Genomic DNA, 15,838 nt, shown 5'->3' with positions numbered 1-15,838 from the left:
TATATGAACAATGTCTTTATACCAATGAACACAATCTCAACACTACGTATATGCTGGATTCTTAAAAGTCAGAAATGGGATGCCGTGAATGTATCAATATCGACGTTAGTAGCAGTTACATAGTATGAATTCAATCAAGTAAAAACCTCACATAGGTTTTAAGAAGACTTGAAATTTCTTTATAAAATCAAAAGCTTCATAATAAAACAGCAATGGCAAGGATTGTCAATACGAAAATTCTCTTTTGGTCAATAATTTTAAAACGTATTCTGTTTACGAACAGGTTCTTGTTCTTTGTTCACTTACCCCCGACACCTAGAAGTTTTTGATTAACAGTTCCGTCCAAAGTTCCTCGTCTGATGGATTTACTGCCGACTTCTGTCCAGTACAACATGTTGTCATGGTGACCGTATCGCGCCATGGCAGGAGTCATCAAATTATTGATGGGTAAACTTACGATCCTCTTTCCATCATTTGATATTTGGATGATACGATCATGTAAAAGGTCAGTCACTAACATGAAGTTGTTGGTCATCGGAACTGGAAAATAATCATAACGCATCCTAAGTCATAATGGTGTTGTTGTTGTGTACATTGGCGTTAAACCTTAAGTGTTACAGCTTGAGAAATGAGATACCAAAAGACGTTTTTATTTTGGCTTGTAACAGTCTATAGTCCAGACTATCTTCAGATATTCTGATTTAGATTGGAAAACCCAGTTGCCACCTAGAGAAGAAGGCCATTAGCAGAATGTTAGCAAAGACTAACCATTCATTCAGCAATCACAGCTACATCTGGAAATCTAAATTATATTGTGTCGATGAATGTTAACACTAATAACACAAACAAAAGTAAGACACAGACAGTGAGTATCATAACACTTCTTCTTTATGTGCACTTGATGGTTGGTGCCAACGCATCACCTACAACAAACCCTATGGTTGTCAGTTCCTGGTGCTGGCCATAGAGGGAATATAGGCACAGGTATTGGAGGATTAAATCACTGGCGACGTATTCAATTTACGGCCGTTTTATCACTAAAAGAGCGCATTATAATATACCATTATTCCAATATCCGTATCGGTTAACTTTGAAGTAGTATTAGCTGCCTTGCACAATAAACTTACTACACTAGTCCGATATTGACATGAAATGTTTTGAGAAAACTAATGTCGGTGGAGATGGGAGCAGCTGTAGTATCAGGCTTTGAACACGACAACATTGAATTATTACAGAATTGTCGGTGTGAGATCATACCGTAAGGAAATCATAAACCCACCTGCTTTGCACGATCTGTTATTTACTGGATCCAGTGTTCGTCCAAAGTCACACATACATGAAACCTCTTTACCTTTCCGGAAACACAAGTCATCGCAACCTCCATTGCCAACCTTACAGGGATCTGAGATCAAAGGAAAAGTATGAAAGTAATAACAAACCATTTTATTTGTCTGATTGGTAAAACAAGTTATCACCCCAAAACGAGAAAAATGGCTCCAAAGTAAGCAATGTCTGTTTTTATATACTAGATTATTTCTAGAACTTATTCAAGACTTAACACGTCTTAATTTTATACTTAAAACTTAATATGTCTTATTGCATTGTACGTTTGATATGTCTTATTGCATTGTACGTTTGATATGTCTTATTGCATTGTACGTTTGATATGTCTTATTGCATTGTACGTTTGATATGTCTTATTGCATTGTACGTTTGATATGTCTCATTGCATTGTACGTTTAATATGCCTTATTGCATTGTACGTTTGATATGTCTTATTGCATTGTACGTTTGATATGTCTTATTGCATTGTACGTTTGATATGTCTTATTGCATTGTACGTTTGATATGTCTTATTGCATTGTACGTTTGATATGTCTCATTGCATTGTACGTTTGATATGTCTTATTGCATTGTACGTTTGATATGTCTCATTGCATTGTACGTTTGATATGTCTTATTGCATTGTACGTTTGATATGTCTCATTGCATTGTACGTTTGATATGTCTTATTGCATTGTACGTTTGATATGTCTTATTGCATTGTACGTTTGATATGTCTTATTGCATTGTACGTTTGATATGTCTTATTGCATTGTACGTTTGATATGTCTCATTGCATTGTACGTTTGTTGATTATGTCTTATTGCATTGTACGTTTGATATGTCTCATTGCATTGTACGTTTGATATGTCTTATTGCATTGTACGTTTGATATGTCTCATTGCATTGTTACGTTTGATATGTCTTATTGCATTGTACGTTTGATATGTCTTATTGCATTGTACGTTTGATATGTCTTATTGCATTGTACGTTTGATATGTCTTATTGCATTGTACGTTTGATATGTCTTATTGCATTGTATATGTCGCATTTTTGATATGTCTTATTGCATTGTACGTTTGATATGTCTTATTGATTGCATATGCATTGTACGTTTGATATGTCTTATTGCATTGTACGTTTGATATGTCTTATTGCATTGTACGTTTGATATGTCTTATTGCATTGTACGTTTGATATGTCTTATTGCATTGTACGTTTGATATGTCTTATTGCATTGTACGTTTGATATGTTTTATTGCATTGTACGTTTGATATGTCTTATTGCATTGTACGTTTGATATGTCTTATTGCATTGTACGTTTGATATGTCTTATTGCATTGTACGTTTGATATGTCTTATTGCATTGTACGTTTGATATGTCTTATTGCATTGTACGTTTGATATGTCTTATTGCATTGTACGTTTGATATGTCTTATTGCATTGTACGTTTGATATGTCTCATTGCATTGTACGTTTGATATGTCTTATTGCATTGTACGTTTGATATGTCTATTGCATTGTACGTTTGTCTTATTGCATTGTACGTTTGATATGTCTTATTGCATTGTACGTTTGATATGTCTATTGCATTGTACGTTTGATATGTCTCATTGCATTGTACGTTTGATATGTCTTATTGCATTGTACGTTTGATATGTCTCATTGCATTGTACGTTTGATATGTCTTATTGCATTGTACGTTTGATATGTCTCATTGCATTGTACGTTTGATATGTCTTATTGCATTGTACGTTTGATATGTTGTTGTACGTTTATTGCATTGATGTACGTTTGATATGTCTTATTGCATTGTACATATGTGCATTGTACGTTTGATATGTCTTATTGCATTGTACGTTTGATATGTCTTATTGCATTGTACGTTTGATATGATTGTCTTATTGCATTGTACGTTTGATATGTCTTATTGCATTGTACGTTTGATATGTCTTATTGCATTGTACGTTTGATATGTCTTATTGCATTGTACGTTTGATATGTCTTATTGCATTGTACGTTTGATATGTCTTATTGCATTGTACGTTTGATATGTCTCATTGCATTGTACGTTTGATATGTCTTATTGCATTGTACGTTTGATATGTCTTATTGCATTGTACGTTTGATATGTCTCATTGCATTGTACGTTTGATATGTCTTATTGCATTGTACGTTTGATATGTCTTATTGCATTGTACGTTTGATATGTCTTATTGCATTGTACGTTTGATATGTCTTATTGCATTGTACGTTTGATATGTCTTATTGCATTGTACGTTTGATATGTCTTATTGCATTGTACGTTTGATATGTCTCATTGCATTGTACGTTTGATATGTCTCATTGCATTGTACGTTTGATATGTCTCATTGCATTGTACGTTTGATATGTCTTATTGCATTGTACGTTTGATATGTCTCATTGCATTGTACGTTTGATATGTCTTATTGCATTGTACGTTTGATATGTCTCATTGCATTGTACGTTTGATATGTCTTATTGCATTGTACGTTTGATATGTCTCATTGCATTGTACGTTTGATATGTCTTATTGCATTGTACGTTTGATATGTCTTATTGCATTGTACGTTTGATATTCTTATTGCATTGTTGTACGTTTGATATGTCTTATTGCATTGTACGTTTGATATGTCTTATTGCATTGTACGTTTGATATGTCTTATTGCATTGTACGTTTGATATGTCTTATTGCATTGTACGTTTGATATGTCTTATTGCATTGTACGTTTGATATGTCTTATTGCATTGTACGTTTGATATGTCTTATTGCATTGTACGTTTGATATGTCTTATTGCATTGTACGTTTGATATGTCTTATTGCATTGTACGTTTGATATGTCTTATTGCATTGTACGTTTGATATGTCTCATATTGCATTGTACGTTTGATATGTCTTATTGCATTGTACGTTTGATATGTCTTATTGCATTGTACGTTTGATATGTCTTATTGCATTGTACGTTTGATATGTCTCATTGCATTGTACGTTTGATATGTCTTATTGCATTGTACGTTTGATATGTCTTATTGCATTGTACGTTTGATATGTCTTATTGCATTGTACGTTTGATATGTCTTTTGCATTGTACGTTTGATATGTCTTATTGCATTGTACGTTTGATATGTCTTATTGCATTGTACGTTTGATATGTCTCTTATTGCATTGTACGTTTGATATGTCTTATTGCATTGTACGTTTGATATGTCTATTGCATTGTTTGATATGTCTTATTGCATTGTACGTTTGATATGTCTTATTGCATTGTACGTTTGATATGTCTTATTGCATTGTACGTTTGATATGTCTTATTGCATTGTACGTTTGATATGTCTCATTGCATTGTACGTTGTACGTTTATATGTCTTATTGCATTGTACGTTTGATATGTCTTATTGCATTGTACGTTTGATATGTCTTATTGCATTGTACGTTTGATATGTCTTATTGCATTGTACGTTTGATATGTCTCATTGCATTGTACGTTTGATATGTTTTATTGCATTGTACGTTTGATATGTCTTATTGCATTGTACGTTTGATATGTCTTATTGCATTGTACGTTTGATATGTCTTATTGCATTGTACGTTTTGATATGTCTTATTGCATTGTACGTTTGATATGTCTTATTGCATTGTACGTTTGATATGTCTTATTGCATTGTACGTTTGATATGTCTTATTGCATTGTACGTTTGATATGTCTTATTGCATTGTACGTTTGATATGTCTCATTGCATTGTACGTTTGATATGTCTTATTGCATTGTACGTTTGATATGTCTTATTGCATTGTACGTTTGATATGTCTTATTGCATTGTACGTTTGATATGTCTCATTGCATTGTACGTTTGATATGTCTTATTGCATTGTACGTTTGATATGTCTTATTGCATTGTACGTTTGATATGTCTTATTGCATTGTACGTTTGATATGTCTTATTGCATTGTACGTTTGATATGTCTTATTGCATTGTACGTTTGATATGTCTTATTGCATTGTACGTTTGATATGTCTTATTGCATTGTACGTTTGATATGTCTCATTGCATTGTACGTTTGATATGTCTTATTGCATTGTACGTTTGATATGTCTCATTGCATTGTACGTTTGATATGTCTTATTGCATTGTACGTTTGATATGTCTTATTGCATTGTACGTTTGATATGTCTCATTGCATTGTACGTTTGATATGTCTTATTGCATTGTACGTTTGATATGTCTTATTGCATTGTACGTTTGATATGTCTTATTGCATTGTACGTTTGATATGTCTCATTGCATTGTACGTTTGATATGTCTTATTGCATTGTACGTTTGATATGTCTCATTGCATTGTACGTTTGATATGTCTTATTGCATTGTACGTTTGATATGTCTTATTGCATTGTACGTTTGATATGTCTTATTGCATTGTTACGTTTTGATATGTCTTATTGCATTGTACGTTTGATATGTCTTATTGCATTGTACGTTTGATATGTCTTATTGCATTGTACGTTTGATATGTCTCATTGCATTGTACGTTTGATATGTCTTATTGCATTGTACGTTTGATATGTCTCATTGCATTGTACGTTTGATATGTCTTATTGCATTGTACGTTTGATATGTCTTATTGCATTGTACGTTTGATATGTCTTTATTGCATTGTACGTTTGATATGTCTTATTGCATTGTACGTTTGATATGTCTTATTGCATTGTACGTTTGATATGTCTTATTGCATTGTACGTTTGATATGTCTCATTGCATTGTACGTTTGATATGTCTTATTGCATTGTACGTTTGATATGTCTCATTGCATTGTACGTTTGATATGTCTTATTGCATTGTACGTTTGATATGTCTTATTAGCATTGTACGTTTGATATGTCTTATTGCATTGTACGTTTGATATGTCTTATTGCATTGTACGTTTGATATGTCTCATTGCATTGTACGTTTGATATGTCTTATTGCATTGTATTTTGATATGTCTTATTGCATTGTTTGATATGTCTTTGCATTGTATTGATATGTCTCAATTGCATTGTACGTTTGATATGTCTTATTGCATTGTACGTTTGATATGTCTTATTGCATTGTACGTTTTGATATGTCTTATTGCATTGTACGTTTGATATGTCTCATTGCATTGTACGTTTGATATGTCTTATTGCATTGTACGTTTGATATGTCTTATTGCATTGTACGTTTGATATGTCTCTTGCATTGTACGTTTGATATGTCTTATTGCATTGTACGTTTGATATGTCTTATTGCATTGTACGTTTGATATGTCTTATTTGCATTGTACGTTTGATATGTCTTATTGCATTGTACGTTTGATATGTCTTATTGCATTGTACGTTTGATATGTCTTATTGCATTGTACGTTTGATATGTCTTATTGCATTGTACGTTTGATATGTCTTATTGCATTGTACGTTTGATATCTTATTGCATTGTACGTTTGATATGTCTCATTGCATTGTACGTTTGATATGTCTTATTGCATTGTACGTTTGATATGTCTTATTGCATTGTATTTTTGATATGTCTTATTGCATTGTACGTTTGATATGTCTTATTGCATTGTACGTTTGATATGTCTTATTGCATTGTACGTTTGATATGTCTTATTGCATTGTACGTTTGATATGTCTTATTGCATTGTACGTTTGATATGTCTTATTGCATTGTACGTTTGATATGTCTCATTGCATTGTACGTTTGATATGTCTTATTGCATTGTACGTTTGATATGTCTTATTGCATTGTACGTTTGATATGTCTTATTGCATTGTACGTTTGATATGTCTTATTGCATTGTACGTTTGATATGTCTTATTGCATTGTACGTTTGATATGTCTTATTGCATTGGACGTTTGATATGTCTTATGCATTGTACGTTTGATATGTCTTATTGCATTGTACGTTTGATATGTCTTATTGCATTGTACGTTTGATATGTCTTATTGCATTGTACGTTTGATATGTCTTATTTGCGTTTGTATTAGTTTGATATGTTTTATTGCATTGTACGTTTGATATGTCTCATTGCATTGTACGTTTGATATGTCTTATTGCATTGTACGTTTGATATGTCTCATTGCATTGTACGTTTGATATGTCCATTATGCATTGTACGTTTGATATGTCTTATTGCATTGTACGTTTGATATGTCTTATTGCATTGTACGTTTGATATGTCTTATTGCATTGTACGTCTCATTGCATTGTACGTTTGATATGTCTTATTGCATTGTATATGTCTTATTGTTTCTCATTGCATTGATATGTCTTATTGCATTGTACGTTTGATATGTCTTATTGCATTGTACGTTTGATATGTCTTATTGCATTGTACGTTTGATATGTCTCTATTGCATTGTACGTTTGATATGTCTTATTGCATTGTACGTTTGATATGTCTTATTGCATTGTACGTTTGATATGTCTTATTGCATTGTACGTTTGATATGTCTTATTGCATTGTACGTTTGATATGTCTTATTGCATTGTACGTTTGATAATGTCTTATTGCATTGTACGTTTGATATGTCTCATTGCATTGGTACGTTTGATATGTCTCATTGCATTGTACGTTTGATATGTCTCATTGCATTGTACGTTTGATATGTCTCATTGCATTGTACGTTTGATATGTCTCATTGCATTGTACGTTTGATATGTCTTATTGCATTGTACGTTTGATATGTCTTATTGCATTGTACGTTTGATATGTCTTATTGCATTGTACGTTTGATATGTTCTTTTGCATTGTACGTTTGTTATGTCTCATTGCATTGTACGTTTGATATGTCTCATTGCATTGTACGTTTGATATGTCTTATTGCATTGTACGTTTGATATGTCTTATTGCATTGTACGTTTGATATGTCTTATTGCATTGTACGTTTTGATATGTCTTATTGCATTGTACGTTTGATATGTCTTATTTGCATTGTACGTTTGATATGTCTTATTGTATTGTAAGTTTTTTGATATGTCTTATTGCATTGTACGTTTGATATGTCTTATTGCATTGTACGTTTGATATGTCTTATTGCATTGTACGTTTTGATATGTCTTATTGCATTGTACGTTTGATATGTCTTATTGCATTGTACGTTTGATATGTCTTATTGCATTGTACGTTTGATATGTCTTATTGCATTGTACGTTTGATATGTCTTATTGCATTGTACGTTTGATATGTCTTATTGCATTGTACGTTTGATATGTCTTATTGCATTGTACGTTTGATATGTCTTATTGCATTGTACGTTTGATATGTCTTATTGCATTGTACGTTTGATATGTCTTATTGCATTGTACGTTTGATATGTCTTATTGCATTGTATTTTTGATATGTCTTATTGCATTGTACGTTTGATATGTCTTATTGCATTGTACGTTTGATATGTCTTATTGCATTGTACGTTTGATATGTCTTATTGCATTGTACGTTTGATATGTCTTATTGCATTGTATTTTTGATATGTCTTATTGCATTGTACGTTTGATATGTCTTATTGCATTGTACGTTTGATATGTCTTATTGCATTGTACGTTTGATATGTCTCATTGCATTGTACGTTTGATATGTCTTATTGCATTGTACGCGTTTGATATGTTTTATTGCATTGTACGTTTGATATGTCTCATTGCATTGTACGTTTGATATGTCTTATTGCATTGTACGTTTGATATGTCTTATTGCATTGTACGTTTGATATGTCTCATTGCATTGTACGTTTGATATGTCTTATTGCATTGTACGTTTGATATGTCTTATTGCATTGTACGTTTGATATGTCTCATTGCATTGTACGTTTGATATGTCTTATTGCATTGTACGTTTGATATGTCTCATTGCATTGTACGTTTGATATGTCTTATTGCATTGTACGTTTGATATGTCTCATTGCATTGTACGTTTGATATGTCTTATTGCATTGTACGTTTGATATGTCTTATTGCATTGTACGTTTGGATATGTCTTATTGCATTGTACGTTTGATATGTCTCATTGCATTGTACGTTTGATATGTCTTATTGCATTGTACGTTTGATATGTCTTATTGCATTGTACGTTTGATATGTCTCTTGCATTGTACGTTTGATATGTCTTATTGCATTGTACGTTTGATATGTCTTATTGCATTGGACGTTAATTGTACGTTTACGATATGTTTATTGCATTGTACGTTTGATATGTCTTATTGCATTGTACGTTTGAATATGTCTCATTGCATTGTACGTTTGATATGTCTCATTGCATTGTACGTTTGATATGTCTTATTGCATTGTACGTTTGATATGTCTTATTGCATTGTACGTTTGATATGTCTCATTGCATTGTACGTTTTGATATGTCTTATTGCATTGTACGTTTGATATGTCTCATTGCATTGTACGTTTGATATGTCTTATTGCATTGTACGTTTGATATGTCTCATTGCATTGTACGTTTGATATGTTTTATTGCATTGTACGTTTGATATGTCTTATTGCATTGTACGTTTGATATGTCTTATTGCATTGTACGTTTGATATGTCTCATTGCATTGTACGTTTGATATGTCTTATTGCATTGTACGTTTGATATGTCTTATTGCATTGTACGTTTGATATGTCTTATTGCATTGTACGTTTGATATGTCTCATTGCATTGTACGTTTGATATGTCTTATTGCATTGTACGTTTGATATGTCTTATTGCATTGTACGTTTGATATGTCTTATTGCATTGTACGTTTGATATGTCTTATTGTTAATTTGTTGACGTTTGATATGTCTTATTGCATTGTACGTTTGATATGTCTTTGATATGTCATTGCATTGTATTTTTGATATGTCTTATTGCATTGTACGTTTGATATGTCTTATTGCATTGTACGTTTGATATGTCTTATTGCATTGTACGTTTGATATGTCTTATTGCATTGTACGTTTGATATGTCTCATTGCATTGTACGTTTGATATGTCTTATTGCATTGTACGTTTGATATGTGCTCTATTGCATTGTACGTTTTGATATGTCTTATTGCATTGTACGTTTGTACGCTTTGTTATATGTCTTATTGCATTGTACGTTTGATATGTCATCTTATTGTTACATTGTCTTATTTGCATTGTACGTTTTTGATATGTAGAGCTTGTAATGAATTGCCTGAAGAGACTAACTGGCCTAAAGAGATTAACTTACCTGAAGAGATTAAGTAGTCTGAAGAGATTAACTGGCCTGGCGAGATAAACTGGCCTGAAGAGATAACTGGCCTTACGAGATTAACTAGCCTGAAGAGACTAACTGGCCAGAAGAGATTAACTGGTCTAAAGAGAGATTGCTGGCGTGTCGAGACTAGCTAGCATGAACAATATATGTACCTACCTGTCGTCCAGATACTCAAAGCTGATACCCATTGGTTTGGTAAGCGAAGCACTGCTTACAAGTTTGATGGGAGCAACACCTGTGAAAGACCCCTGGTAGATATTCGGATTGTCCATTTCGTACGAAATCCAAAACAGGTTACTGAAAGTATCAAAGGAACAATTGATGTTAAATGCATAAAATAAATTCTATCTTATTAGAAATAGTACGTTAAAAGATAAAGGACACGTACATGTGTTTGGTACGAAGTACTTATCCAAGGCTTGAAGGAAAATTACTTCGTAGCTCAGTTCGCTAATTTTGCAGGTCATCGATGAACGTTAACGAGTAGCCTAAGAGAAAGGAATATCGTGTCTTCACAATGAACTGACTACCTTAAGAATGTTAAGGACAAGTTTGTACTTACGCCCTGTGTGGGTCAATGGCTAGCTCCGAGACTTTAGCCGTGAATCTGTCCGAGTAGATAACCGACGAGATTCCCGTTACCACGTCCCAGGCTTTGATCTGATTCAGCTTACTGTGACACGAATACATCTTCTCACCAACCCAGTCAAACGCAATGTCTAAAACAAACAAAGTTGTCACCTTCATCCGGAAATAATTAAGAGGTTTTGCAAATTCTACCATAAGTATTCTACAAACGATACTGTGTCTTTAAGAATGAGGGGAAACGCGATCTTGTTCAATACTGTCCTCAACGTTCGACTTTATCACAGGTGTTTATATCACCGAACTTACAGTAACGTCTCAATGTCATTCGTAGTGCTACGTCTAGCCACGGAAATGTTCTAATAGACCGATTTAAAGTACAACATGCACTAGCTTGTCTGTTATTTTCTTGGAATTCTGACCATCTGTATCTATCTAAGACGACATGATTGTGGTAATGCATGGGTTCTTTTTATTGAAAAAATTAACGTTTCCTCAGTAACCATTTTTGCTTTACCAAATAATATAAGTATTGATAGACATGGGACACCGTTACGATGACATTTGACACTTACCGTCGGGATCTTCCATGTCCTGCACCACAACCCAATGTGACTTCGAACTCAGCTCAAAACGCAGGAGCTGGGTCTTGTTAGCGGTGGTTGGGTTTGAACTATTGGCTGTGTAGTACAGTAGGTTCTTAGCTACGTGTACTTGGATATGGCGCGTGTCTTTGGTGGCTGTGGTCCCCTCACAGCGGAGAGGTTTGTTTTTGGCGCTGGAGGAGAGAGCTGAGATTTCGATCATACAAATGTGAGTGCTGTTGGTTATCACGACACCCGAGTCAAACAATGGATTGGTCTCTGTAGGTAAGAAAACATATTACTAATCCCCATGTGATCTAGAGGTTTATGAAATCTTGGAAAATGCACAAAAATGATCAAACCATATCTCAAACTCCAGAACAATTTATATCTATATATTAAAGATTAGTGACAAAACATAACAAGCAAAAAATACGAAATTAAGACCAGGCCTCGATTTCTTGAAACAAAAGTGACGACTTCAGTTATTTCGATACTGTGTCTTTAAGAATGAGGGGAAACGCGATCTTGTTCAATACTGTCCTCAACGTTCGACTTTATCACAGGTGTTTATATCACCGAACTTACAGTAACGTCTCAATGTCATTCGTAGTGCTACGTCTAGCCACGGAAATGTTCTAATAGACCGATTTAAAGTACAACATGCACTAGCTTGTCTGTTATTTTCTTGGAATTCTGACCATCTGTATCTATCTAAGACGACATGATTGTGGTAATGCATGGGTTCTTTTTATTGAAAAATTAACGTTTCCTCAGTAACCATTTTTGCTTTACCAAATAATATAAGTATTGATAGACATGGGACACCGTTACGATGACATTTGACACTTACCGTCGGGATCTTCCATGTCCTGCACCACAACCCAATGTGACTTCGAACTCAGCTCAAAACGCAGGAGCTGGGTCTTGTTAGCGGTGGTTGGGTTTGAACTATTGGCTGTGTAGTACAGTAGGTTCTTAGCTACGTGTACTTGGATATGGCGCGTGTCTTTGGTGGCTGTGGTCCCCTCACAGCGGAGAGGTTTGTTTTTGGCGCTGGAGGAGAGAGCTGAGATTTCGATCATACAAATGTGAGTGCTGTTGGTTATCACGACACCCGAGTCAAACAATGGATTGGTCTCTGTAGGTAAGAAAACATATTACTAATCCCCATGTGATCTAGAGGTTTATGAAATCTTGGAAAATGCACAAAAATGATCAAACCATATCTCAAACTCCAGAACAATTTATATCTATATATTAAAGATTAGTGACAAAACATAACAAGCAAAAATACGAAATTAAGACCAGGCCTCGATTTCTTGAAACAAAAGTGACGACTTCAGTTATTTCTGTTCTGTAATATATGTTAACAATTTTGATATAAGCTTGTTTTTGACTGATGGGCCTGATTTTCGGTAAAATGAACGAATACGACAACTACCTTTTATATCTCGGCCACAATACAGAACATATGATACTAACGTCCAGCCATAGACGATATGAGAAAAACAGAAACTAATATGAATGTCATACCTAAATCGCAGTTCAGAGGAGAGAGTGAAAATGTATCGTTTGTAAATGACTTACGTATACATGAAATCCCATTTGGTTGCAGAGTATATCCATCTTTACACAAACATTTTGCCTGTGACGTATCAGTGTTCACACAGATATGATCACAAGCTTTGGTAACACAGTTGTCTGTAACAAGATTCAAGATTACTTAAAACTAAAAATAAAGGGAAAAGACAAAAAGGTATCGGATATCAATGGCCGATAACAATACCACAAATGCCCAAGCCTTATCTAGATATAACCTGATTCTTTCAAATAAATAATTCATTTCATCTTGACAATAAATTTTAACGAGTTCAATAAGAGAAATGGATACGACAATAGACAGCGTGTCCCTGTGGTGACCAGTTGTAAATACACCTATAACTTTGATATGTGTTAGTATATTTGTACATGATGGAATCACTTATTGATCAAGCATAAAATATGTGTTTAATACCGTCATAATGTCTGTCAATGGTGTCATTTATCATGCCGTGAAATATGTAGTGTTGGTTTTTTTTTTTGTTTTTTTTTATGTTTTTTTTTCTATATTTTATTCTATATGTAAATATCTGCCTATTTTTCACATTAACCAATGTATCACTCAATAATTAGGCCTACTGATACTCGGTCTGTAGAGGTTTGATGCAGTCTAATCTTCATTATGTCTGTGTACACTGATATGAATACTTACTCTGTAACCCTGTTTTCTGTACACCCGGGTTTTGAAAGCCTACAGCGTAGGGGTTGCTGGGATAGAAGGAGTGGTACGCATATCTGTCACCTGACGTCTTGTACATACACTGCATCTCGTAGTTATCGAAATTAATCAGACATATGTTGCTCTGCAAATACAACAGTATTTCGTTATTCACTGGCTCAATAGAGGAACGATTTAGCTAGGTATACAAGGGTAAAACCTACAACCCTTCAATAATGGCCAGACAAACCTCATTCTCATACCAAAAAGGATACCTCAACATTGACCGTATAGATGCAAAGCTTAAACTGCTCGGTGGTTTAAGTTTGGTTTTATGAAGTAACCAATAGTTTGAGTGTCGATCATCAGTTATTACTGGAGGGTACCACAACCGCATATTAACTTCAAAATTCAAGTTCCTTTTGACAGAATATCACAACTTTATTTCAAATTTCAAAACCTGAATCCTTAAATATCCTTCAACATATAAGGCATACCAATTAATCGTAAATATAACTATTCTGTTTCATTTTGTTTTAAATAATAAATTCTCAAAGCAAGACAGTGGTAATATTATTTCAAGCTTGATATAAAATAATGTCCAGGTTAACATGGATGTAATTAAGAGGATTTATCTATCCTCAAGCTGTAAAGGTCAATCATAAAAGCTTATTCTACAACGACTAATTGTCACTGACAATCAACCATGTATTTCAATGATCCAAAAGATCAGTAAGCGTACCTCAATGACAGCTATGGATGTAAACTCTGTGCCTACAAGTCGGCGGACAACTCTACGCCCGTTGCCATTGTAGTCCGCCGATTCCACTGTCATGCGGTAACTATCCACCCAGTAGAGTTTCTTCTCTGTCATATCTAATGCCATATCGTCAACAAAACCAAAGCTTGATGGGATAATCACTTGTCGATCTCCTCCGAGTAGGTTACTCCTTTCCATTTTACCATCCTCATAGGCCGATGACACCCAGAATAGATATCTAACGTAAAAATGTAAAACAATAACATTTGTTCTGTGGCTAAGTTCTACATTTTACCAACCAGGATGAAATTTCACAAGTCAAGTTTTATCTAGTCTATCTCTTAAACTTTAACAGAACATTTAAGACCAGACCAAAATCCAGTAACACAGTGAGGTACCACATACCACAAGAAAATTCATATAGGAACACTTAATTGGACTGCAGAAATCAGTTAACAACCGATACATGTATGTCAGATGGTTTATTCTTTTTATTTTTTTTTATTTTTCTCAATTATTGATTTAACTAAATATATACAGTATTAAGCAGCAGGGCAAGTGAAGGAGTTATGGTTAGTGAAAGAGTTACATGGTTATATAAAAGGGGTTATGGTTAGTGAAGGAGTTTTGGTTAGTGAAGGAGTTACATGGTTATATAAAAGGGGTTGTGGTTAGTGAAGGAGTTACATGGTTATATAAAAGGGTTTATGGTTAGTGAAGGAGTTATGATTAGTGAAGGAGTTATGGTCAGTGATGGAGTTATGGTTAGTGAAGGAGTTATGGTTAGTGAAGGAGTTATGGTCAGTGAAGGAGTTATGGTTAGTGAAGGAGTTATGGTTAGTGAAGGAGTTATGGTCAGTGAAGGAGTTATGGTCAGTGAAGGAGTTATGGTTAGTGAAGGAGTTATGGTCAGTGAAGGAGTTATGGAGTTTGGTTATGTGAAGGAGTTATGGTTAGTGAAGGAGTTATGGTATAGAGTATGAGTGAAGGAGTTATGGTTAGTGAAGGAGTTATGGTAGTGAAGGAGTTATGGTCAGTGAAGGAGTTATGGAAGTGAAGAGTTATGGTAGTGA

The 15,838-nt window shown here is 34.0% G+C and overlaps 3 protein-coding genes across 4 annotated transcripts in view; 1 reads left to right on the top strand and 2 right to left on the bottom strand.

The window, feature by feature from the left end:
* The window catches only part of LOC138322087 (low-density lipoprotein receptor-related protein 5-like), a 47,675-nt gene extending 35,628 nt beyond the window's left edge, over positions 1-12,047 (bottom strand). Inside the window, exons 1-6 of the mRNA XM_069266142.1 lie at positions 11,737-12,047; positions 11,139-11,295; positions 10,733-10,873; positions 10,550-10,638; positions 1,280-1,402; positions 307-540 (exon numbers count right to left, since the gene is read on the bottom strand). Of these exons, the coding sequence (XP_069122243.1) occupies positions 307-540; positions 1,280-1,402; positions 10,550-10,638; positions 10,733-10,873; positions 11,139-11,295; positions 11,737-11,968 (976 nt within the window). The 5' untranslated portion in view covers positions 11,969-12,047. The remainder of the gene's footprint in view (positions 1-306; positions 541-1,279; positions 1,403-10,549; positions 10,639-10,732; positions 10,874-11,138; positions 11,296-11,736) is intronic.
* The window catches only part of LOC138320526 (uncharacterized), a 288,019-nt gene that overhangs the window by 191,563 nt on the left and 80,618 nt on the right, over positions 1-15,838 (top strand). The gene's annotated exons all lie outside the window — the stretch shown is intronic.
* Positions 12,063-15,838, bottom strand: part of LOC138322086 (very low-density lipoprotein receptor-like) — a 28,415-nt gene continuing 24,639 nt past the window's right edge. The window contains exons 3-7 of the mRNA XM_069266141.1: positions 14,748-15,003; positions 14,000-14,150; positions 13,336-13,449; positions 12,599-12,886; positions 12,063-12,079 (exon numbers count right to left, since the gene is read on the bottom strand). Coding sequence (XP_069122242.1) covers positions 12,063-12,079; positions 12,599-12,886; positions 13,336-13,449; positions 14,000-14,150; positions 14,748-15,003 — 826 coding nt within the window. The remainder of the gene's footprint in view (positions 12,080-12,598; positions 12,887-13,335; positions 13,450-13,999; positions 14,151-14,747; positions 15,004-15,838) is intronic.

Source organism: Argopecten irradians, chromosome 4 (assembly GCF_041381155.1).
Source record: "Argopecten irradians isolate NY chromosome 4, Ai_NY, whole genome shotgun sequence".
Lineage (NCBI taxonomy): Eukaryota > Metazoa > Mollusca > Bivalvia > Pectinida > Pectinidae > Argopecten > Argopecten irradians.
Note: the sequence above shows the minus strand (reverse complement) of the source record. Positions and strands in the feature narration are given on the sequence as shown.